This window comes from Mesoplodon bidens, assembly GCF_964165515.1.
Source record: "Mesoplodon bidens genome assembly, chromosome: 7".
Classification (NCBI taxonomy): Eukaryota; Metazoa; Chordata; class Mammalia; order Artiodactyla; family Ziphiidae; genus Mesoplodon; species Mesoplodon bidens.
In genome coordinates, this window is record NC_138164.1 from 60,953,013 (window position 1) to 60,978,754 (window position 25,742).

Sequence of the window (25,742 nt, forward strand, 5' to 3'; positions counted from 1 at the left end):
ATGGCATCTTCCCAGACCAGGGCTTGAACCTGTATTCCCTGCATTGGCAGGCAGATTCTTAACCACTGCGCCACCAGGGAAGCCCTCATTGTAGTTTTGATTTGCATTTCACTAATGATTAGTGATGTTGAGTGTCCTTTCATGTGTTTATTGGCAATCTGTATATCTTCTTTGGAGAAATGTCTTTTTAGGTCTTCTGCCCATTTTTGGATTGGGTTGTTTTTTTTTTTTTTTTTTTTTTTTTTTGCGGTACACGGGCCTCTCACTGCTGTGGCCTCTCCCATTGTGGAGCACAGGCTCCAGACGCGCAGGCTCAGCGGCCATGGCTCACGGGCCCAGCCGCTCTGCGGCATGTGGGATCCCCCCAGACCGGGGCACGAACCCGTGTCCCCTGCATCAGCAGGCAGACTCCCAACCACTGCGCCACCAGGGAAGCCCTGGGTTGGGTTTTTTTGATATTGAGCTGCATGAGCTGCTTGTATATTTTGGAGATTAATCCTTTGTCAGTTGCTTCATTTACAAATATTTTCTCCCATTCTGAGGGTTGTCTTTTCATCTTGTTTGTAGTTTCCTTTGCTGTGCAAAAGCTTTTAAGTCTCATTAGGTCCCATTTGTTTATTTTTGTTTTTATTTCCATTTCTCTAGGAGGTGGGTCAAAAAGGACCTTGCTGTGATTTATGTCATAAAGTGTTCTGCCTATGTTTTCCTCTAAGAGTTTGATAGTGTCTGGCCTTACATTTAGGTCTTTAATCCATTTTGAGTTTATTTGTGTATGGTGTTAGGAAGTGTTCTAATTTCATTCTTTTACATGTAGCTGTCCAGTTTTCCCAGCACCACTTATTGAAGAGGTTGTCTTTTCTCCATTGTATATTCTTGCCTCCTTTATCAAAGATGAGGTGACCATATCTGTGTGGGTTTATCTCTGGGCTTTCTGTCCTGTTCCATTGATCTATCTTTCTGTTTTTGTGCCAGTATATGGTTTTATTCTGATAAGAGTCTCCTTCTAAGCCAAACCTGATTGTGAGGAAATTATATTATAAAAGCTTTGTCATAGCCTGAGTGAAAGCCAGATTTTAAGGGTGAGCTAAGATTATTTAGCCCAATTGATCCTCCTAGATAGGGTTACATCAGTCCTGGGTATTGCTATATAGTCACAAAATAAACTTTAGGTGAATTGGGAAAATGTTGCCCACCAGGACAAACAGCACAAGAGTTGATGAAAATGACAATGGCATTATTGAATGCCTGCTATTTGCCAGGCACTGTGCAAGGTATTTTATATACACTGTGTAAACTTTAAAACCTTGTGTCATGGAAATCTTTCAAACATACACAAGTAGAATAATATAATAAACCCCAGTGTACCCATTGCCCATCTTCAACGGTTATGAACTCATGGACAGTCTTGTTTCATCTGTGCCCCTATTTATTTCCCCTAAGGACAAACTATATTGAAAGAAATTTCAGAGAAACATACTTTCCTTTGTAAGATTTTGGCATGCTCTACTCTAAAGGTAAGGACACTTGAAGCACAGTCCCAAGACTGCTGTCACACTAAAACATTAGCAGTTCCTTAATATCATCAAAGGTCTTTAGTATCCACTTACCTGATTACCTCATAAAATTGTTTAGTTCAAACCAGAATTATAATAGGGTAAATACATAGCAATTGATAAGTATCTTTAATCTATAGGTTCCACTTTTCTCTCTCTCTTTTCTTTTCCTGGCAATTAATTCGTTGAGGAAACCTAGTTGTTTGCCCTTTAGAACTTCCCACCATCGGGATTTGCTGATTGATGCCTCAAGGTGTAATTTAACATGTTCCTTTATTCCCCGTATTTTCTGTAAATTGTTAGATCAGAGGTTTGATCAATCTTAGGTTTGTTTGTTGTTATTTTGGGTTTTTTTATTTGTTTGCAAGTATAGGTGATATCGTATACTGCCATCAGGAGGCACATAATGGTCTGGTTGTCTCTTTTATTTTTTTAATGTTAGTAGCCATTGATGATCACTACCTAGATTCATTCATTCATTCATTTGCACTATCTCATTTAATCCTTACCATACCTCTTCAAGGTAACTATCGTTTTATAGGGGAGGAAATGGAAGTTCAGAAAGGTAAAGTGACTTTCCCGGGATCACTAGCTAATGAATGATAGAGCTCATATTCAAATTCCCGTGTATTTGACTTCAAGGCCTATATTATGGAATTTATATTCATAATATAAAAAGGGAAAGGGAAATTTGAGTACTAATATCTGGCAGGCACAATGCAGAGGTTTTAAATAAGCTGTGAGGCTGCTCACTTTTCAATGCTTAAATATTTTGAGATCTGACTTGTCTAAGCAGTGGTAAAGCATTTTGAAAGGGAGTTAATTTACATGGCTTGTATGCAGGTAGTTCGCTGATTTCTAAATTTTTACTTCAAGTGGTGTTTTCTCTAAATATGTAAACCTATGTATGTAAGAGTCTGTGTTTTAATTGTGACATAGATATCCGCTGGAATCTTATTGCCTCTCTTGATCTAGGTATAATTCTCTTGAACCTCCCAATCCACTCCCAAAGCACGTATTGTTTCTTTGATACTTTGACCTAGACGTGAAACTTGACACCCTAAGTTCCTAAGAAAACCCCCACTTAACAAAACACTTGTGAACACACAGGTCACTGAAGGTTTGGTAGAGGAGACAGAGAAGGAGAAGTTATTCTTAAAAATCCACCACTGAAGCTTGACTGACCCTTGAATTTATCCCAGTCTCTTTTTGTCTTGCTTGTTCTCTCTCCTTTCCTCCCTTCTCTCTCCCTTTTCAAGGGCAAAATAACATTATCATGCAGAGCAGACCTTGGCCCTAGCTGCTGCATAGGCTGTTGAGGTTTTACCTTTAACACTTGTCAATGTATTTTTTTCCAAGTTCTCTTTAAAAGGAATTATGGTACCAGCTGTTCCTATAATAATTTTTCTACCTAATTACATAATAGAGATAATAGTTTTAGATGAAAAACAACAATAATTGGCTGCATCAGATGTGCTGATCTCTAAGGTTTATCTGGCTCTGGTTATTGTTTTATTTTATTTATTTTTTATTTATTTACTTATTTATTTTTATTTTTGGCTGCATTGGGTCTTCATTGCTGCACATGGGCTTTCTCTAGTTGCATCGAGCAGGGGCTACTCTTCGTTGCGGTGCGCAGGCTTCTCATTGCAGTGGCTTCTCATTGCAGAGCATGGGCTTCAGTAGTTGCAGCACGCAGGCTCAGCAGTTGTGGCTCACAGGCTCTAGAGCGCAGGCTCAGTAGTTGTGGTACACGGGCCTAGTTGCTCCGTGGCATGTGTGATCTTCCCAGACCAGGGCTCAAGCCCATGTCCCCTGCGTTGGCAGGCAGACTGTCAACCACTGCACCACTAGTGGCCCTGGTTATTGTAATTGCCAGTTTCTGTCAGCTCATTAAAAGTGGGGGCCTTTGGGCTTCCCTGGTGGCGCAGTGGTTGAGAGTCTGCCTGCCAATGCAGGGGACACGGGTTCATGCCCTGGTCCGGGAAGATCCCACATGCCGCGGAGCGGCTAGGCCCGTGAGCCATGGCCGCTGAGCCTGTGCGCCCAGAGCCTGTGCTCCGCAATGGGAGAGGCCACAGCAGTGAGAGGCCCGCGTACCGCAAAAAAAAAAAAAAAAGTGGGGGCCTTTTACCAATCTGTTTGAGCCTTGTTCTACTACAGGCAGGGTACAGTAGAAGAGCACTATGCTTTAGAGTTAATTGGGCCTGGATCTGTCTCCCAGCCTCATCCACTCATGAGCTAAGTGATCCTGGACAATTTTTTTAACTCTTCAGAGCTACTTTATGGGATTGCTATGAGGATTATATAAGATAATGCCAATAAAACTCTTGTCACCATGCCTCAGGAAACGGTTACTCCCTTCCGTGGGTCAGTATTGATTCAGGAACTGGAAACCAGCCCTTGGAGTATAGTCAAACATTGGTGATGACTTCCACAGTCCTGGTCAACTTTTGTACATTTTAAAATGCACATTTTTCACACCCTCCTTCTCCCAGGAGCACTGTTAAGTTTTAACTAATATTTGATTAAAAAAGGCCATAAATATCAGCATCTCTAAGGTAATTTGTGTGTAGAAGAGAGGTGTGTGATAACACTTTTTTTTTTTAAAAAAAAACATAGGTGTGAAGGAATTACAAGTCCAGAAGGCTCAAAATCTATAGTAGAAGGAATCATAGAGGAAGAAGAAGAAGACGAAGAAGGAAGTGAGTCAATAAACAAAAGGAAAAAGGAAGATGACATGGAGGTGGGTGAAAGCCTGTATTCTTGGAAGGATGGGTTAGGGAATGGTTCAAAAGTGTGTAAGGTGTGAAAGGGAGGTAACATTGTTCTTTTTGTCCATCGTTAGGAGAAGAAGATACCATCGTAGTAGATACTTAGATTAACTGTAAGATATAAAGCACTGTTGATGGCTCTGACAAATTGGAACATAAAACTTACAGTACTACCCTACCCTCAAGCAGACTGCTTTCTCATCAGGCCCTTTCTCACCTCTGTACTTCCGTTCCTGTGATTTATCTCATGAGAAAATCCCATTTCGTACCAGTCTACCCTAAACTTATCCAGATCCTGCCCATCTTTCAAAGTGTATCTCCTTGGGGAAGCTTTCTGACCCTGTTTATATTAGTCCCTCTGCAGTACAGCACTGAGAGTCTGTAGGACACACCTTAGCACTTTCTTTTCTGAAGTTGTGACCAAGTCATAGAACTGATTTTCATAAGCCACATTCAAAATATTATGGTTTTCTTTTAGTCATCCCTAGAATGCAGATTCAGTGTCCTCTAATAACATAAGAATTGTCTCCCAACAAAAATAACCTATGTATATTGAGGGCAGGAACTGATGTTCTGTGTGAATTTCCTTCAGCGTATAGCTCAGGGTTGTGTGCATAGTGAGTGTTTTGTGAGAACTTGCTGAGCAACTGATTTGAGGACAACAGTGGGAAGGGGGGTGCTTTTTCTGGGAAATGATGAGTGAGTGTGAGCCACAGACTTTCTGGGATGGATTATGAACATCTTACTAATGACGGAATTAGTAAGATGTTACTAATCTTACTTACGTATACTTGGTGTATACCACATATTCCTTTGCATTTGGAGATGCTAGTGTTAGCAAGGAGGAGAGTGCATTTTTTTAAACAGTAGTTTTAATTTAATGAGGATCTTCTTGTCATCCTTAAGATCAATGAATAATCCTTTGTACCTCTTTGGAGTTTACAAAATTATAAATAATACATGATCAATTTGCCCTCCAACACTCTGTGAGGCGAGGGGAGACCTTTTCTCACATGTTAACACTATAGAAACTGAGACTCAGAGATGAAGAGATTTGTTCAGGGTAATCAAGTAGTGTTTAGTAGATTTGAGACTGATACAAACGATCAGTTACGTTTTACCTTTTATGTGCTAGGACCGATACTGAATGCTTCACATTAATATCTCTAGTTCTCATTTTGCCTCTGCATTGTAGATATTAGCACTGTTTTACAACTCAGATGCAGATACTTGCTTATGGTTACATATAAATGTTAGTGCTAAAACACATCTAGATCCTCTGATTTTTAATTCCAACTCATTTTTTCCTTATAATTTTTTATAGGGCCTATTGTATGGGGTTTTATGAACTCCAGCAGTTTTGTTAGGAGGACAAACTGAGGCATATCAGTCAATGAGGAGCATAGCTAAACATTCTCCACCTGAGGAAGGACACAGAGCAACTCCAGTAGTCACAACTTCTTGCAACTAGTAGATAAGTCCTGGAGATCTGATGCACAGCACAGTAATTATAGGCAACAATACTGTATTATAAACTTCAAAGTTGCTAAGACACTAGATCTTAATTGTTCCCACCACAAAAAAATGATAATTATGTGACATGTTAGAGGTGTTAGGTAACACTGTGGTGGTAATCATATTGCAATATATAAATGTATCAGATCAACATGTTGTACACTGTAAACTTAAACAATGTTGTATGTCTGTTATATCTCAATAAAGGAAAAATAAATAAATAAAAATGGAGAAAATGTTAATAATGCCAATTAAACTTAACAACAACACAAAAAACCGGGCAAAGCTTCATAGGGGCATCTCTGTTTAGCACAATATAAAAAATTGTGTTTCAAATGACCCTGAGGCATACATAAGAGGTCAGTTGCATCCACTCTGCTCTGTAAAAGAAAACAAGCTATACATTTTTATTGGGGATGGGGAGAATCTAATACAAAATGGTTAAAATACAGAAAAGAAAGGGAAAACATTTAAGCTTTGATCCTTAAAGGAATAAACTTCACTTGTCCAGGAGATATTCCTTTATGCATAAATCTCTCTCTTTTTCGGACTGCTTTATTGAAAGGTAACTCATCCAAAGTTTACCATTCAGTGATTTTTAGTACAGTCAAAGTTGTGCAACCATCACAACAATCTAATCTTAGAACATTTTCATCACTTTTAAAAGAAATATCTTACTCATTTACAGTCACTTCCCATTTCTCTCCATCCTTTCCAGATCTAGGCGATCACTAATCTACTTTCTGTCTCCACAGATTTGCCTAATCTGAGCATTTAATATAAGTGGAATTATGCAATATGTGATCTTCCATGACTGGCTTCTTTCATCTTCGCATAATGTTTTCCAGGTTCATTCTTGTTGTAGCATGTATCAGTACTTCATTCCTGTTTATGGCTGAATAATATTCCATTGTATAGATAGACCTTTTTTTTCAGATTTGAGGTATAATTGCCAATTAAAATTGTAAGATATTTAAAGTGTACAATGTGAGGAACAGAGGCATTGTGAAAGGATACTCCTCAATGAGTTAACACATCCATCACCTCACAGATTTACCTTTTTTGTGTGTGTCTTTGAGGACATTTAAATTTACTCTCTTAGCAGATTTCAGTTATATAATACATTATTGTCAACTATAGTCACTATAATTGTGTTTTATATTAATTAGATCCTCAGACCTTTTTCATCTTATAACTGAAAGTTTATACTCTTTTACCAACTTCTATCTATTCTTCTACCTTCTAGCCCCTGTCCTGGTAACCACTTTGGTAGACCACACTTTTAATCCATTCATCAGTTAATGGACATGTGGGTTATTTCCACTTTTTGTCTATTAGGAATAATGCTGATATAAACATTCGAGTACAAATTTTTGCGTGGGCATAGGTTTTTATTCTCTTGGGTATATACCTGTGAGTGGAATTGCCAGATGGTAACTCATTTGAGGAACAGCCATTCTGTTTTCCAGAGTGCCTGCATCATTTCATATTCACAGCAGCAGTGTATGAGGGATCCAGTTTTTCTGTATCCTTGCCAGCACTTGTTACTGTCCTTCTTTTTGATTATAGCCATCCTAGTATGAAGTGGCATCTCATATCTGTGGTTTTGATTTACATTTTTCTAATGACTATTGATGTTGAGCATCTTTCCATGTGCTTATTGGCCATTTATCTATCTTCTCTGGAGAAATATCTCTTCATATCTTTTGCCCATTTTTAAATAGGGTTATTTGTCTTTTTATTATTGAGTTGTATTTGCGGATGAAATCTAGTATGCATGTGGGAGCGGCTTGTGAGATTATGCTGTCTCTGTGGAGCTGATCTCTTATAAATGACTCATAAATGGGAAGCACTGCATGCAGTAGGACAGGCTGAGGTTCCAAGTTGAAATGACAATTAGTGTTCATTTCAAAGTGTCCTGTGCCTGGAAAATATTAATAGAAGAGAATAGAATGAGTTGTTTAGTGAGATCTAGAATATCTTAGTTTCCTGACTCCCCATCCAGTGATCTTTTTCTTTTTTTTTTAATTGTGGTAAAAAACACACAAAACATAAAATTTACCATCTTAACCATTTTAAAGTGTATAGTTCAGTAATATTAAATATATTCACACTGTTGTGCAACCAGTGTCCAGAATTTTCTTATCTTGCAAAACTGAAACTCTGTACCCATTAAACAACAACTCCCCTTTCCCACTTCCCCCAACCCCTAATAATCACCATTCTACTTTCTGTTTCTGTGAATTTCACTATACTTTAGATACCTCATATAAGTGGACTCATATAGCATTTGTGATCATTAATGATCAATGCAAATCAAATCAAATGTAAATCAAAACCATAAATATCACTTTGTACGCATTAGGGTGGCTACTGCCAAAAAAACCCTAAAATAACAAGTATTGGCAAGGGCGTGGAGAAATTGGAACCCTTGTGCACTATTGGTGGGATTACAAAATGGTACAATCACTATTAAACATGGTATGGCAGTTACTCAAAAAATTAAAAATAGAACTACCTTATGATCCAGCAATCTCACTTTTGGGTATATAGCCAAAAGAAATGAAAGCAGGGTCTTGAATAGATATTTGCACACCTATGTTCATAGCAGCTGATCTCTTAATAATAAGTGCTGTTGGAACATCTTTTCATGTACTTATCGGCTGTTTGTACATCTTCTTTGGAGAAATGACTGTTCAAGTCCTGTGCCCATTTTTAAATGAGGTTATTTGATTTTTTTGTTGTTGAGTTACAGGAATTCTTTATGTCCTTTGGATATTAACTCCTTATGAGTTACATGACTTGCAGATATTTTCTCCCATTCAGTGGTATGCCTTTTCACTTTATTGATTGAGTTCTTTGATGCACAAACGTTTTTAAGTTTGATATAGTCCATTTATCTATTTTTACTTTTGCTGTCTCTGCTTTTGGTTCCATAACCAAGAAATCATTGCTAAGTCCAATGTCGTGAAAAGTTTCATGACACTTTCTTCTAGAACTTTTATAGTTGTAGGTTTTTATATTTAGGTTTTAATCCATTTGAGTTAATTTTTGTATGTTGTCCAACTTCATTCTTTTGCTTGTGGATATCCAGTTTCCCCAGCACCATTTGTTGAAAAGACTGTCCTTTCCCCATTGGGTGGTCTCAGCATCCTTACCAAAGATCATTTGACTATATATGTGAGAGCTTATTTCTGGGCTCTCGAAGTTTTTATTCCATTGCTCTATTTGTCTGTCTTTATTTCAGTACTATGCTGTTTTGATTACTGTAACTTTGTAATATATTTTGAAATCAGAGAGCATGAGTCCTCCAATTTTGTTCTTCTTTATTAAAATTGTTTTGGCTATTTGGGGTCCCTTGAGATTCTATATGAATTTTAGGATGAATTTTTCTATTTTTGCAAAAAATGCCATTGGGATTTTGATATTGTGTTAAATCTGCAGATCATTTGGGTAGTATGAACATCTTAACCATGTGGTGATCTTTAATACAATATATGCTGTCTCATGCTCACTTCTAGATTTTCATATTTTGGTTGATATGTGGTCATCTAATTATTTATTTCAGTTATAATATTTCAAAATTTTGATGCAGAAAAGTATAGAAAACCTTTTATTTGTTCAGCTTGTATTTGATGAGTGCATATTCTGTGCCATCTACTTTATATCGAGATTTAACAGATATTGACATTTTGTCACATTTGTGTCAGATTTCCTTTTTTAAATTACTGTTGCAGGAACATTATATCATTGTCATAAATAAAAATATAAGAAAACATGTTCTATGAACAAATCAACATATTTTCAGTTTTCCGTTCCAGTTCTTTCCCAAAGTATACCATATTTTTCCAGTAGTAATCCTAACTTAGATGACATGTTGTACTCTGCTTCTTTCACTTAATATTATATTGTAAGCATTTTTCATACTACATTGTGTTTTTTTAGTTATTCTTGTGATGATGTGTTCTTTTTGCCAAATGAGTATAAGAAGCTCAATCTTGGCCTTACCATTTACTAGGTTTGTGATCTTAAGAAAGTTTCCTAGGTTCACTGAAACTAATAGAAGTTAAAAGTAAACTTCTGATTATCTAAACATGGAAATTACAACAATAACCTATGTCACAAGGCTGTTATAAGGATTAAATGTGTATTAAAATGTCAGGGACATGGTAAGCTCTTAATATGTGCTAGTTTCCTTCCCTTTCCTTCTCCCAGGGAACCTAGTTTTTATCCTGTTCCTCCAGGGGTTGCCCTCAGAGACTCAAAACTTGCTCTTATTCCTCCAGACCAAGAAAGACCATCCTTACACTTGGAGAATTGAACTGGCAAAAACAGAAAAATACTGGGATGGCTGGTTCCGAGGCTTATCCAATCTCTTTCTTAGTTGTCCTATTCCTAAATTGCTGCTCCTGGCTGGTAAGTGTGTATGTGTTTTTATTAGTCAGCTTGGGCTGCCATAACAAAATACAATAGTCTGGGTGGCTTAAACAACAGATTAATTTTCCCACAGTTCTAGAGGCTGGAAGTCTGAGATAAGGGTTCCAGACTGGTCGAGTTCTGCTAAGAGCTTTCTTACTGACCTGCAAACAACCACCTTTTCACTGTGTCCTTACATGGCAGAGAGAGCGAGAACAAGCTAGCTCTCTGCTGTTTATTCTTATAAGGACACTAATCCTGTCCTATGAGGGTCCTACCCTTATGACCACATTCAACCTTAATTACTTCCTCATTTAACCTTAATTACTTCCATATGTCCAAATATGGTCACATTGTGAATTAGGCCTTCATCATATAAATTTTGGGGGAACACAGTTGAGTCCCTAGCAGTGTATGTATGTTGTCATCTCAGCATGTCTTTGTTAAAACTATTTACCAAATGGGTAGCGACTTCCAAAGTGAAGTACCATCCTCACTCATTTGTGCCCTTTCTCCTCCCTTTGCCGAATCCCTAAACCTAACCAAGCATAAGCATCCACCTGGTATGGCCGAATTCTGGCCTGGCCTCTACCTGGTCAAGCCCAAGTCCTTCTCCTTGAGTGGTATAAGGATATTCTGAGTATAATGGAAATTTGAAAAGTAAAACCCTATTTTCAGAAACCAGCTTAAACAAGCAAAGTGGTTACGGGGAACCTCAGCCTAGAAAGCTTCATGTGGTGAGAATATACCCTCAGGTTGGCATTAACATGAATTGAGAATGTCATCATGTTTACAACTCTATAGCAATTTTTACTTCATTATTGAACAGCAAAGCCTATTTCACACAGCTTTTTTCTAGCAAGCTACTTATGGATTCTCTTATTTTGTTCTAGGTGTTGATAGATTGGATAAAGATCTGACTATTGGCCAAATGCAGGGTAAGCCATGAAGAAATTATGTTCCTAGGTCCCCTGAGGGCAGAGAAATGGGCAGAGTCATGTGGAAATTTTCCATCTAAAAATGGGAATTATACTACCACATATGCCTCAGAGTTGTAAGGATTAAAGTGAGGCAATGTCTTTGAAAGGGGCATTATAAACTATAAAGTACTCTGTGTAAATATACAATATTGTGAAAGGAGATATTCTGAATACTGATCAGTATTTTTATTATTGTTAGAATTCTTAGGAAAGGGAAAGGTCCAAGATAACCCAGATACAAAAAGGTTGAACTCTATTTAGAAGACAGCATAACAAGGTGGTAAAAGCAAGGACTCTGAGAACTGCGTCTGAGTATTGCTTCCTTCCTACTAATTTTTTTGACCTTGGGCAAGTTACTTGACCTGCCTTAGCTTTAGTTTTCTCAATCTGTAAAATAAGAAAATTGATGGCAACCTCACAAGGATTGTGAGGTATAATGAGTAGGAAAGTGACATGTTGTGCTTAGGTCCAGGTGTGTTGGCTAGATGACTGTGGAGGTAGTGGAACCAATTTCATGGAAGTTTTTGGCTTTAATACAGATGAAAGGCCTGGTGAAGGTGAAGTCAATAGGCACTGGCAACTTTGGGTTATAGGAAGAAGAGGTGCCAACTCCAAGGCCCAGGTTTAGAGCTTAAGCAGATTCTGTTCTTGACCTTCCTTCTTTTCTACTTACTCTCGCTGGGCAATCTCATGGCTCCCATTTATACCCTGATAACTCCGAAAGCTAAACATCTGACTCATACCTCTCCATGTATCAAACCTGCTGGACATCTCTACTTGGATGTCTCATGGGCCCCTCAAACTGTTCCTTGAGCTGTCCTCAAGCTCTCCACAGAGAAGGGGGCTATTTTCCTTGATAATAGTTGTTCAAAGGCCTCTGAATGATTTATCAAACTCTGACCTTAGACCCTCATACCATACCCTTTCCTTCCCCCAACTAATAGTGTCCTGAGGCCTTGAGCAGGACCATGGGCTGGGACTATGTGATTTTTTTGGCACTGATGTTGGTAATTCTATTTTATTATATATATATATATATATATTTTTTTTTTTTTTTTTCCGGTATGCGGGCCTCTCACTGTTGTGGCCTCTCCCGTTGTGGAGCACAGGCTCTGGATGCACAGGCTCAGTGGCCATGGCTCACGGGCCCAGCCGCTCCGCGGCATGTGGGATCTTCCCAGACTGGGGCTCGAACCCATGTCCCCTGCATCGGCAGGCGGACTCTCAACCACTGCGCCACCAGGGAAGCCCCTATTTTATTTTTGAATTTATTTTCGGCTGCATCAGGTCTTTGTTGCTGCACGTGGGCTTTCTCTAGTTGCAGCGAGTGGGGGCTACTCTTCGTTGTGGTGCATGGACTTCTCATTTCGTTGGCTTCTCTTGTTGCGGAACACGGGCTCTAGGCATGCGGGCTTCAGTAGTTGTGGCACGTGGGCTCAGTAGTTGTGGCTCGTGAGCTCTAGAGTGCAGGCTCAGTAGTTGTGGCGCACAGGCTTAGTTACTCCGCGGCACATGGGATCTTCCCGGACCAGGGCTCAAACCCCAGTCCCCTGCATTGGCAGGTGGATTCTTAACCACTGTGCCACCAGGGAAGTCCTGATGTTGGTTATTCTGAGCTTAGACATTTTCCCTTAAATTCAATTAAGCAAACCTTTTCTAAGCACTCTTTCTGTGTAAGACCGGTGCTTGATGCTGGGCGCACAGAAGAATCAGACATAGCTCTTGATACTATCTGAAAGCAGTTAATCGCGACTAGAATAGCATTTGGAATCAGTGTTGATCACCAGCCTTGGAAGCAGACAGTCCTGGGTTTGTATCACTCTTACTGGTTTTGTGGCCTGAGTGGATTGCTAATAACTTCCTTAATTCTGAGTTTCTTCATCTATCAAATGGAGATAATGAAATATCTCAATTCAATTGTGTGAGGTTTAAATGAGAAAATGTGGGTGAAGTAAAATAAATGATGGCTTCATTGTGTCCAGGAGGCACTCCTGATACCTCATTAAATCCCTCCTGTTTCCCTAGTAAGGTTTATGCCAAGACCACCTTCTCTTTCAAAGCATTCCAGGAGTATGTATAGAGAGTGATGACATCCATAAAACAAAAGGAAATGGCTAAATCACCACAGATTCCAAACCACAGCCTTCCCAGCACTGTTTAAACCAGATGAAGTAGTTACTGAATCCTAGAAATCCAGCACTCATTGATGGTGCAACTTAGGTGAATGATTTAGGCTCTCTGAACCTAAAGTTCCTCATCTGTAAGATTGGCGGGGAGGGGCTTCCCTGGTGGCACAGTGGTTAAGAATCCACCTGCCAGTGCAGGGAACATGAGTTCGAGACCTGATCTTGGAAGATCTCACATGCCGTGGAGCAACTAAGCCTGTGTGCTACAACTACTGAGCCTGCGCTCTAGAGCCCACGAGCCACAACTGCTGAGCCCACATGCCACAACTACTGAAGCCCGCGCGCCTAGAGCCCACGCTCTGCAACAAGAGAAGCCACCGCAATGAGAAGCCCACACACCGCAATGAAGAGTAGCCTCCACTCGCAGCAACTAGAGAAAGCCCACATGCAGCAATGAAGACCCGACGCAGACAAAAATAAATAAATTAAAAAAAAAAAAAAAAAGATTGGCGGGGATTGGAAATATGCCCACCTCATAGAATAATTGTGAGGATTACCCATGATTACATTATTTTATGTGTACTGGGTACAGCATTGTTAGTATGTGTGAGTTCTCCCTGATTCCTTATACCCACTCTTCCAAAGAGGAGTGAAAAATGCAGCCCCAGTCATCAAGGTTTGAGTTGTAAGTTTTATCAGGTTATTTGCTCAGTCGTTCATTCATCCAAGACTTACTAAGCACTTATTTAATATCTAGCCCTGGGTTGGGCCCTATTAGGGATATAGAGCAAGTAATGATATTAGCCCTGTTCTTATAGAAATGACACACTCCTGGGGAGGCAAGCACCAGTGGCATATAGATATTAGCTTACAGAACAACAGGGGCACAAGCTGCTCTGTGTTTGGATCCATTAAATGCATTAACAGTAGTACATTAGGAGATACACGGGAGAGGGGACTAGGCTGGAGCACCCAGAGGCAGCTTACTGCAGGAAGAGGGGCATAAGCAGGACCTTACTGGAGGGAATGGTCTTAGTTCCTCTGCTGACTAATTAAGTGGCCTTGGGCAAATCACTTCACTAATCATGGCCTTGGTTTCATCATCTCAAAAAAGAATTTCAGTATTTGTCCTTAATTTTATAGGGTAAATTTGAGAATCAACTTAAAAAATGGATAGATGAGTATTTTGAAAAAAATTTTTAAAGCACTGTGTAACTGGGGTAAGAATCCCAGATTGTGATAACCAGGAGGACTTCCAGAGCTTACTCCCTTATTTTGAGGCTCTGAGAGTCTGCTCTCTCTACCTATGGGAGCTCTGGGTCCCATATTCTTTAGTCTCCTTAGAGATCTTGCTTTATCAATCATTTCTGTTCATTCTTAATAACTATCACATTAGTTGTGAGCTTACAGTGTTCTACAGGACAGTGTGAGAAAGTGCCTAGGACCGTGTCTGGCACGTAGTTAAGCACTCAAATGGTAACTTATTATTGTAATAATATATTTCAAAGTCCTTAACATGGCCTACAAACCCCTTAATGGTATGGTCCCTGCTTACCTCTCCAGCCTCGTTGTTAATTCTCATGAGCACCGTGCCAAAGTTTTTCTTTTCAGGAGCAAATACCATTTCATCCTTCTTTCTTTGTGTAAGTTATTTTTTCTGTGTGGGAAGCCTTCCTGGATCCCTATTTGATTGCAAAGCCCCTCTTCCTGTGTTTTTCCAGTTCCATACTGTGTTTTTCCATTTCCATATGCCCTGTGTTATCATAGGAACAACATGCTGCATTAAAATGTTGGTTTTTATGTTTTGCTCTCCCACTAGACTGTAGCGTATACAGGAACTGTTTCTATGTGTCTGGCCGAAAGTAAATGCATACTAAATAGGTGTAGAAAGAAAAAGTGAAGGGAAAATGATTTGCTCAAGGTTATAATTTCAAGTATTACCATCCTCCTCAAAGGCTAGGTGTAATTGGGTCCAGAGTATTGGCAGGGAGGGGATGGGGGAGTCCTGGCCTCCTGGAATGACCTGTGAGGCTGCAGAGATGGTAAGGAGAGGACCATTTTAGTCCCTGAGGTGGCTTTGGTTTGTATCTTCCCCAGGGAAGTTCCAGATGCAGGTCCTACCCCAGTGTGGCCATGCAGTCCATGAGGATGCTCCAGACAAGGTGAGTCTGGTGCTTGATGAATGTAAAGGGACAACGTGGAATAACTGTGGATCTCACAGAAGATAGAACCAGCCTCTGAGTCAGCCTGTGTCACCTGCAGCAGCTGCTGTGGGGCCTACACAGATGGGACTCCACCAGCTCCCCAGACCTCTTCCTGGCAGCTGCTTCTGGTCTTGGCTTTGTGTGTATGGGCTGAGGAGTTACTGGCACCCTGCTATTTCACCCAGGGCCCTATGGTTAAGATCTTAAGCTCTACTTCTCCGTTGCCCCCGAAAGCCAGATGGTAGAAGGGATAATCGGGTAGAAACTGCTCCCTAAACCACAGTCACAGTTAGGAATTAATATGTGCTCCTCCTGTAGGAAAAAAGTTCTTTGTAACTCTAAGGGGATAAATAAGCCTTCACATCATTCCTCTTGACTTCTCTGGACCCATCCCTGGCAAATGGTGGGGAGGAGTCTCCCAGCCCTGCCAGGACCCAGGTCCTTTTGATTTCAGGCTCCTCAGAACTGTAGGACCCATGAGTCCACCAGAGAGCCTTACCTTCCAACAGAAGCCCACCAGACCTCCAAGGATGAACCCCGTTGCTACCCTTAACATGGCCTGGAATATCTCTCCCTTTTCCAGGTAGCTGAAGCTGTTGCCACTTTCCTGATTCGGCACAGGTTTGCAGAGCCCATCGGTGGATTCCAGTGGTAAGGAAGTACAAAGGTTTAAGGAGCCCAGCAGTGCTCCAACAAAGAGATATTTGCAAGGTTATAGGTATTTCTGCCTTACCCCTGCCTGGTTTAGGTCACCTTGCCTTTCTTCTTCCTCTTCAACACAGAGCCCAGCGTGTGTGTTTCTGCAAAGCCGTGGTTGGTTCTTTCCATGTGCTCTGGTTCAGTGAGTTGTTGCCTAGCTGACATCAAATGATGCCTAGTCCCCCACCCTCACTGTGATGCATACTTCTTGAGATGCCCCTTCCTGTGGAGGCTGGGATGGGAATCCGTCCTTTTCCGGGCTCTTAGAGAAGTTCTATATGCCTTCTCCTGCCCTGCTGCCAAGGAAGGTGGGGCAGGCCTTGAGGCTGTGTAGAGATCCAGAGCAGGGTTTCCAACCCCAGCACTAGTAACATTTGGGGTGGGTAATCCTTTGTGGTGCGGGCTGTTCTGTGCACTGTAGCATGTTGAACAACATCCCTGGCCTTTACGTACCAGAAGCCGGTAGCACCCCCGAACACACACAGCTGTGACAGGCAAACATGTTTCTAGATTTTACCAAGTGTCTCAAGAGAGGCAAAGTCATTCCCAGTTGAGAACCACTGGGTCTAGAGGAACAAGGATGCCCCTCATCCTAGGAAGCTCTCTGTGTGATTAGGCAGACATAGTAGTTTCTTTGTTGAGGAGAGGAGGAAAAGAGGCATGGTGACCCAAACCACAGGGTCCCAGCCCCACCTTAGGGAGCTCCCAGTCTTTGCTACAGGAGGCCCCCGATCCTCAGAGAGCCCACAGGCCTGATGAAGAGTCACACCTGCCAGTTGGGAAGTCTCTTATCTGATTTTGATCATGGTCTAGGGGAACTTGTTCCCCACCCTCAGGAAGTTTGAAGAAGAAAAAATGTTGAAGAAAAAGAAAGGGTTTCTGCATTAGTGAGTTCTAAATGCCAGGGCCTAGGAGGTGTGGATGACAGAGCAGGGTAGGCATTGGAAATGAGGACAGGAGCCTGGTACAGTGAGCCACACACGTGATTCCCTTATGCCAAACCACCCCTCAAGCAGCTGACCATTGATGGATCCCAGGAATCAAAATAAAGACTTAGTTTGGCTTAATAAGCAGTGTTTGGGGCCCCTGGCCCATTTGGAGCTGTGGTCAAATCGGCAGTACCCTGAGAGCAGACCCTGTGTCTAGCCCTGGACGGGGCTGAGAAGAGGTGGGAGAGATCTACAAAGGCCTTTGTGATCATTAGGGTTTCCTGGATGAGACAGGGTAAGCAAGCGGAAAGCTAGTGACGGTCACATTGTTTTCCACTCTCTACTCTTCACAGTGTGTTTCCTGGCTGTTAGTGACCTGCTCTCCTTCCCTCCCTCAACACTGAGCTCTGTTGTAAATACATCGCACCAGAGGCCACTGTGATGCCGCTGTCTCCTCCTCACCATCCTGCCCGACCATGTGACACCGGCTTCCTATAGACGGGCATCCCCAGATGTACAAACCCTTTCGTGTATTCCTGCCGGAAGCATTGTTTTCCAGGGCCTTTGACCAACATTGGTCTCCCCAGTTTAAGGCTCCCCAGCTCCTGTCCCTTCCCTGTTCAGGGGTAGCCCCTGCCTGTCCTCCCTGCCTTGCCTAGGGTGAAGCCTCCATCAGAACTGCCACCCTGGGCCCCTATTCCTGGCATTAGGCAATGCACCTGCATCCATATGTTTCCCCAGGCTCAGGGACCTCCATTCCTTGAGATTGTTCTTGCCATGGTCCTGCCCTACCTCATGGGATGGACCACGTGTGGGATGGTCCTTATTTTTCCCTTTTAAATAAAATACCAGTCAGGTACCTTTTTATCCCCGTCTTACTATTCTAGGCTTGGAAGACCCAGGGAGGCCAGGATCTCATCCTTAGGTACAGGGGTGGGGGATGGATAGCATCACAAGAAACCAGCCTGAAAATCAGGCCCGGCCAGTCCAAGCACATGGCCTCCCATCTGGGGAGGGCCCACGGTCCCACTCCCACATGTCTGGGCACCTGCCCTGGGCTGAGGCCAGGCTGCTCCAGGGGTCTCTTGAGGTGAGAACCTGCCACAGGGCAACCCAGGTTGAATACAGCCCACGCACAAAGCCACAGGCTAAGGCCCGTGGAGTTGTTTTTAAGAATCAAATTGAACCATTTCCATAATTGGTCCCTGGAGGTGTGCAGAGTGCCCGCTTGCCTTTTCTAGACCCACAGCTTATCTTAGCCATTTGTGGTTTCCATGTTACTCTTCATAGAAACAGTACAGCCCAGCATCCTCAATATTTGCCCTCTTCCAGCTGCCTCATCACAGCACTTCAGCCTCCCCCTGCTGCCCAGGCACGCCGTTCCCAAGGGCAGGGAGGGGCAGTCTCCTGCAGCCCATCTTTTCTGTGACTGTCTTAGGTGATGCGTAGCCCCCTCCACCTTTGGACCCAACAACTTCCTATCCCTGTCCTGCTGCAGGGTCTGAAGTCTGGGACCTACTTTGTTTCTTTGTTATTTATGATCTTGTTTAAAGAAAATAAATCTCCTAACCTTTATCTATCTGGTCTTTATGGAGTTGTCCTTATTTCTGTTGATCTGGGGGCAGGGAACATTTCACTGGATTTAGTCACCATAGAGCACCAGAAAAACCTCTTTCCTGTAGCCTATCAACATCTTATGCTCTGCCTGCTCCCCAGATCCATAATGCCCAGTGGAATGGACAGAACCAGCTTCCACTGCAGCCCAGGAGACCATATTCCAGTCCCATCTCTTCCAGTTATTTGCTGTGTTGACTTTGGCCCAGAACAGGACAGTCTGTACACCGTCCACATGACCTCAGGCACTCAGGGCTTCAAATATGCCAACACCCAAACTTTGTCTACAACCTAGATATCTCCTGAACTCCGGATACTTCTAGAGTTACTAGATACCTACTCTAGGTCCATCTACTTCTCCATATCTCCCAGATGTCCAAAAGCCACTCATTGACCATTCCTAAAACCGAACTCACCTTCCCCCTAAAGCTTGTTCTTCCACCCACATTTCCTAGCTCAGTAGTGATAAATATCACCATCTCTCCACTTGTCCAAACCAGGCAGCCAAAGTGCCCTACATGGCACCCTCTCTTACATCCATATTCAGTCTACCACCAAACCCTGTCCATTCTTTGTTCTATGATGTCTCCTTGCCTTGCCTCAGCCCCTCCCCTGGTTATCCTTTACACACTGTTGGAGTCCTCTTCCTAGTAGGCTTTGGAGCCAGGCTGCCTAAATTAGAACCTAAGGCCCATCCCTTACTGGCTGTATGAGATAGCTACGTACTCTCTCTGTGCTACAGTTTCCTCATCGGAAAAATGGAGATCAATAGTATTTACGCCACAGAGTCTTGAGGACTATGCAAGTTAATATAGGTTAAGTGGCTCTCTCAGTAACTGATACAGGGTAGGCACTTAATAAATAGTTCCTGTCATGTCAATCCCATATTCTATTTAAGACCTTCTTTACTCAGAGTAGTTTGTGGGCCAGTAGCATCAGTATCATCTGGAAGCTTGTTAAAGATTTTGTCCCTACCGCAGACCTATTGAGTCGGTACTGATCTGCATTCCAACAGGCACATTAATACTGAGAAGTTCTGGTTTAGATGTTCACTAAATATTTCTGAGTAAAGCATGAACTCCCTAGCAGAGAAGAAAAGTGCCTTGTGTGTGATCTGCATCCTCCCACCAAGCCCTTTGGGGGTGGGGTGGGGAAAGGAGCAGGCCAAGGTCTCTTTGCTGGGCTGTGTGCACTCTGTCTACAGGGGGGCAGCATAGTCAAATACACGGTTTTCAGGGACATCAGACAATTTTGTTCACCAGGCAAGTCATAATAGTCTTCAGAGTTGATCATCAGCTAATTCACTTTACACATATCTATTTAATCCTCACGGCAACCCTATGAGGTAAGTGATGTTATGTTCCTTTTACAGGTAGGCATTAGGTCCAAATTTGTATAGCTCAGAAGTGGTGGTGTCAGAATTCAAACCTAGGTTGTTTCCTCTTCATGCTGCCTCTTGGACAATATAGGGGACCCTGGTCAGAGTTCTTTTTGGTGCAGATACCTGGCAAGAGGATGATGACCAGCCTTGATGGATGGAGACTGAGAATGAATGAAATGTTCATTGAGCTTTGTGTTAGATACTGTTCTAGTTACTTACATCTTTATCCTTTGTATCCTTGTGAAGTATGGGCATTATCCCCAGTTTATTTATTTATTTTTTTTTAAAGTTCACATAAATTATATTTTTAAGTTGAAGTATAGTTGATTTACAGCATTGTTAGTTTCAGGTGTACAGTAAAGTGATTTGGTTATACACACATGTATATGTATTCTTTTTCAGATTCTTTTCCATTATAGGTTATTACAAGATAGTGAATATAGTTCCCTGTGCTATGCAGTAAGTCCTTGTTGTTTCCTATTTTACGTATAGTAGTGTGTATCTGTTAATCCCAAACTCCTAATTTATCCCTCCCCACCCCCACCTTTCCCCTTTGGTAACCATAAATTTGTTTTCTATATCTGTGAGTCTATTTCTGTCTTGTAAATAAGTTCATTTGTATCATTTTCTTTTTTAGATTATACATATAAGTGATATCATATGATATTTGTCTTTGTCTGTCTGACTTAATGTGATAATATCTAGGTCCATCCATGTTGCTGCAAATGGCATTACTTCATTCATTTTTTATGGCTAAGTAATATTCCATTGTATACACACACACACACACACACACATACATACACATACATATATATATACCACATCTTTATACATTTATCTGCTGATGGACATTTAGGTTGCTTCCATATCTTGGCTATTGTAAATAGTGCTGCAGTGAACATTGGGGTGCATATATCTTTTCGAATTAGAGTTTTTGTCTTTTCCAGATACATGCCCAGGAGTGGGATCGCTGGATCATATGGTAACTCCATTTTTGTTTTTTAAGGAACCTCCATACTGTCTTCCATAGTGGCTGTACCAATTTACATTCCTGCCAACAGTGTAGGGGGGTTCCTTTTTCCCCACACCCTCTCCAGCATTTATTATTTGTAGACTTTTTGATGATGGCCATTCCGACTGGTGTGAGGTGATACCTCACTGTAGTTTTGATTTGTATTTCTCGAATAGTTAGTGACCTTGAGCATCTTTCCATGTGCCTGTTGGCCATCTGTATGTCTTTGGAGAAATGCCTATTTAGATTTTCTGTCCATTTTTGGATTGGGTTGTTTGGTTTTTTGATATTGAGCTCTATGAGCTGTTTGTATATTTTGAAAATTAATCCCTTGTCGGTTGCATTGTTTGCAAATATTTTCCCCATTCCATAGGTTGTCTTTTCGTTTTGTTTATGGTTTCCTTTGTTGTGCAAAAGCTTTTAAGTTTAACTAGGTCCCATTTGTTTATTTTATTTTTAATAAATTTATTTATTTATATATTTTTGGCTGCATTGGGTCTTTGTTGCTGTGCGTGGGCTTTCTGTAGTTGCCGTGAGCGGGGGCTACTCTTCGTTGAGGTGTGTGTGCTTCTCACTGCAGTGGCTTCTCTTGTTGCAGAGCACGGGCTCTCTGCGCACGGGCTTCAGTAGTTGTGGCACGCAGGCTCAGTACTTGTGGCTCACGGGCTCTAGAGTGCAGGCTCAGTAGTCGTGGCGCATGGGCTTAGTTGCTCCGCGGCATGTGGGATCTTCCCGGACCAGGGATCGAACCCATGTCCCCTGCATTGGCAGGCGGATTCTTAACCACTGTGCCGCCAGGGAAGCCCCATTTGTTTATTTTTGCTTCTATTTCCATTACTGTAGGAGACGGATCCAAAAAAATATTGCTGTAATTTATTGAAAGAGTGTTCTGTGTTTTCCTACAGGAGTTTTATAGTATCTGGTCTTACATTTAGGTCTTTAATCCATTTTGAGTTGATCTTATTAGGTCTTTACTCCATTTTGAGGTGTTAGAGAATGTTCTAATTTCAGTCTTTTACATGTAGGTGTCCAGTATTTCCCCAATTTAAAGGCAAGGAAATTTTTTTAACATCTTTATTGGAGTATAATTGCTTTACAATGGTGTGTTAGTTTCTGCTTTGTAACAAAGTGAATCAGCTATACATATACATATATCCCCATATCTCCTCCCTCTAAGGCAAGGAAATTGAATTTCAGAGATGTGAAATGACTTGCTTACAGACATGGCTAGGAGATGGCAGCATCTTTGGTCCACTATACCCCAGCAGAGAAGGGGCCATTCATATGTTCACATAACGTATCTTTAAGGAGCACCTGCTATGTTCCGTATGTCACAACATCCTTCTGAAGCCTACAGATCAGCACTCCATACTCAGGAAGAAAATAAAGGAGACCCTCGGACCCTTTGAATGAAGGAGTTCTACAGAGCCAGAAGGAACATATTTCGGTCAAACCAGAGGCCGTTCTGTCAGACACACACTCTAAGGAATGTCCAAGGAGAGATGCCTGAAAGGAGAAGGTAGGCAAATGGGTAGACACAGATCTAATGTTGAGGGCAGAGAATCTTGAGATTGAGAAGACTCAAAGGCATGAGGAGAGTTGGACATGACTTGTTGGTGTTATCCTCTTCTAAACCTGCAGTTATGAACATTTATTTGCTGATTAAGCAAACCTGAGCAGTTATTCTGTGCCAAGCCTCCAGTGGACTCTGGAGACAGAGATAAATAAATAATGAGACACTTCAAATGAGCTCATAGTCTAGAGAGACCATTATAGAAACACTGCCCACATTGTATAAAGGGAAAGGGACAGGTAAACCTCTTTGGAAACAGGTCAGGGATAGTTTCACAAAGCAGGTAGCATCTGAGTTGAGCTTTGAAGCATCATCACAAAATGGAGGTGGAGAAAGAAGGGAAATACTTTGCAGGAAGAGGGGGCAGCGTACACAAGCCCAGGAGACTTGAAAGTCAGTCTGATACAGCTGGTAGATTAGTACAATTAGTATGGCTGGAGTAAAAGCTGTAACAGGAGAGGCTGCAGGAGGCAGGTTATAAAGGCCTTGAGTGGCAAGATGGGGAGTTGCCAGAGGTTAAGGAAAGTCACTCTGGTATCCATGTAGGTGGACTGGCAGGCACCAGACTAGAGGCAGGGAGAGCAGTAAAGAGGCAGTGGTAGTCTAGGTAAAAGGCACAGGTATACTTAACTAGACAGTGGCTGCAGGGTGAGAGAAGGAGAAAGGCTCAATGTTTTAGAGATGGAATGAACAAGACAAACTGATTTGGACAGTGAGGTGCCAAGGACCCTTAAGCTGGATTCAAGGGCCTGCCATCAGAACTGGGGGTGGGGAGTTAAAAGGTCACAACTTTTAACAAGGGGAAAGCAAGAAGAGAATCTACAACAGGAGCAGAGAAAGCAAACAGCGATCATACTCTTTCCTGCAGGGACAGTGTTTTGTTTGTAATCTTCCAGCCAACTCTTCTCCTGCTCCAGCTGGCTGCCCCATCAGCGGCCAGAGTCAACACATTCTCAGTCTGGGTTCCGGGCTCAGAAAGTTATGTAAACTCAAGAGGCTCTGATATTCCTAGAGCTGGCTTCCTCTCCCAGCAGTTTGCTAGAAACCCCAGCCTGTAGCCAGGTGAAACCTTGTAACCTGAGACTAGTCAAGTGGCTGGCCTCTTACAGGTGGATGGAGGGAACAGTTAACTGGGTAGTTAGCTGAGCAATGGGGGGAGAAAGTTTTTTCCTGATAATCAATGATGATACCACATATCAATGGCTTAATCGAATGTAAACTTAGAATAATTGACACAATACAGTATGTGCCATTTACAGAACACATTTACAGCCTTTTGAGACCTCACAACTCTGTGGAGTGGGTAAGGCAGAGAGATTAGCAGTGCCACCCTACAGATGAGGAAATGAGAGCTCTGATAAGGAAAGTGATTTGCCCAAGGTCACACAACAGCTCCCCCTTTCTCCCTGCCCCCAGCCCCTGGGAACCTCTATTTTACTTTCTGTCTCTCTGAGTTTGTCTGTTCCAGGTACCTCATATAGGTGGAATCATACAATAATTGTTTTTCTGTGTCTGGTTTATTTTACTTAGCATAATGTTTTCAAGATCCATCTGTGTTAAATCATGTATCAAAATTTCATTCCTCTTTGTGGCTGAATAGTATTCCATCTCATGTACATGCCACATTTTGTTTATCCATTCATCTGTTGTTATACGTACTTGGGTTGTTTCCACCGTTTGGCTATTGTGAATAATGCTGCTGTGAGCATGGGTGTATAAATATTTATTTTGAAGTCCCTGCTCTCAGTTCTTTTGGATATATACCTAGGAGAGGTATTACTGGGTTCTGTGGTAGTTCCATGTTTAACTTTTTGAGGAACTGACAAACCATTTTCCACAGCAGCTGCAACATCAGCAATGCATGAGGGTTCCAATTTCTCCACATCCTCTCTAACACTTAGTATTTTTCCTTTAAAAAATTATAGCCATACTAGTAAGTGTGAAGTGGTACTTCATTGTGCTTCTGTAGTTTTTGTATTCCAAGACAGCTAGATGCGGGAGAGAGTGAGTGAGGTGACCCCGGGCAGAGCCCCCATAGAGGGCTCTGGAATTACGAATGTGGACTGATGCTGGCTGGCCCAGGCACTGGAGGCTGGCCCTGCCTGTCCCCAGGCCCACAACCCCAAGAGCCAGAGGGACTCAGGGAGCTGATAGAGAGGATGGCTTTTTCTGGCCTCAAGCACCAGAGGACTAACAGGCTCAGTGGCAACCAGAGAAAGAACTGATTGAGCAGAGGCAGCAGGATAGATTGCCTTGCTCCTCCAGGATGAGCCCACTGACAGTTCCTATTTCCTTTTTTGTTGCAAGAGGGTTAAAAATAGAAATTCCAGAACTCTAGAACCTGGAGAGCATTGTGGGAATTTCTAGGCTGATGGCATCCCCTAGGGAACAGTGTGTAATTTTTAAAAGAATATTTAATATAATTTTTGATATGGTAAGGGGGAAAAAAATCTGTTTTCTGAAACAGATTAAAGAACACAAAGTTAGAGAAAATCTCTCCTGAATGATGTGTCTGAATTTTCAAGACTAAAGCAATTTTTAGATTTATCAGAAGGGTATGGCGATTTTTTGAGTTTTTTAATACGCTTGTGAGTTAGGGAGAGAAGCTCCCACATCTGCATCACACACACACACACACACACACACACACACACACACACACACACACACACACACACACACACACACACACACACACACACACACACACACACACACACACACACACACACACACACACACACACACACACACACACACACACACACACACACACACCCTCATCGTTCAAGGCCTAAATCAAGTGTCACATGAGCCCATCACACCAGAGATGTACTGATATCCCTTCCGGACATGTAACATGTTGCGTGTCCCCTTTCCACTAGTATTGTCATTGTGTGAGTTTTCTTCTCTGGGAGCTCTTCAAGGATAGACAGAGTCATCGTCTCCAGCCCCAGCAAAGG

General features: G+C 41.9%; 1 protein-coding gene across 2 annotated transcripts in view; it reads left to right on the plus strand.

Moving 5' to 3' along the window:
- PPME1 (protein phosphatase methylesterase 1) overlaps window positions 1-18,775 on the plus strand; it is a 76,948-nt gene extending 58,173 nt beyond the window's left edge. For both annotated transcript variants that reach the window (XM_081239107.1, XM_081239108.1), the window contains 6 exons: window positions 4,176-4,299; window positions 10,129-10,258; window positions 11,152-11,196; window positions 15,462-15,526; window positions 16,152-16,219; window positions 17,550-18,775. In XM_081239107.1, coding sequence (XP_081095233.1) covers window positions 4,176-4,299; window positions 10,129-10,258; window positions 11,152-11,196; window positions 15,462-15,526; window positions 16,152-16,219; window positions 17,550-17,568 — 451 coding nt within the window. In that variant the 3' untranslated portion in view covers window positions 17,569-18,775. The remainder of the gene's footprint in view (window positions 1-4,175; window positions 4,300-10,128; window positions 10,259-11,151; window positions 11,197-15,461; window positions 15,527-16,151; window positions 16,220-17,549) is intronic.
- Window positions 18,776-25,742: the final 6,967 nt, after the last annotated feature.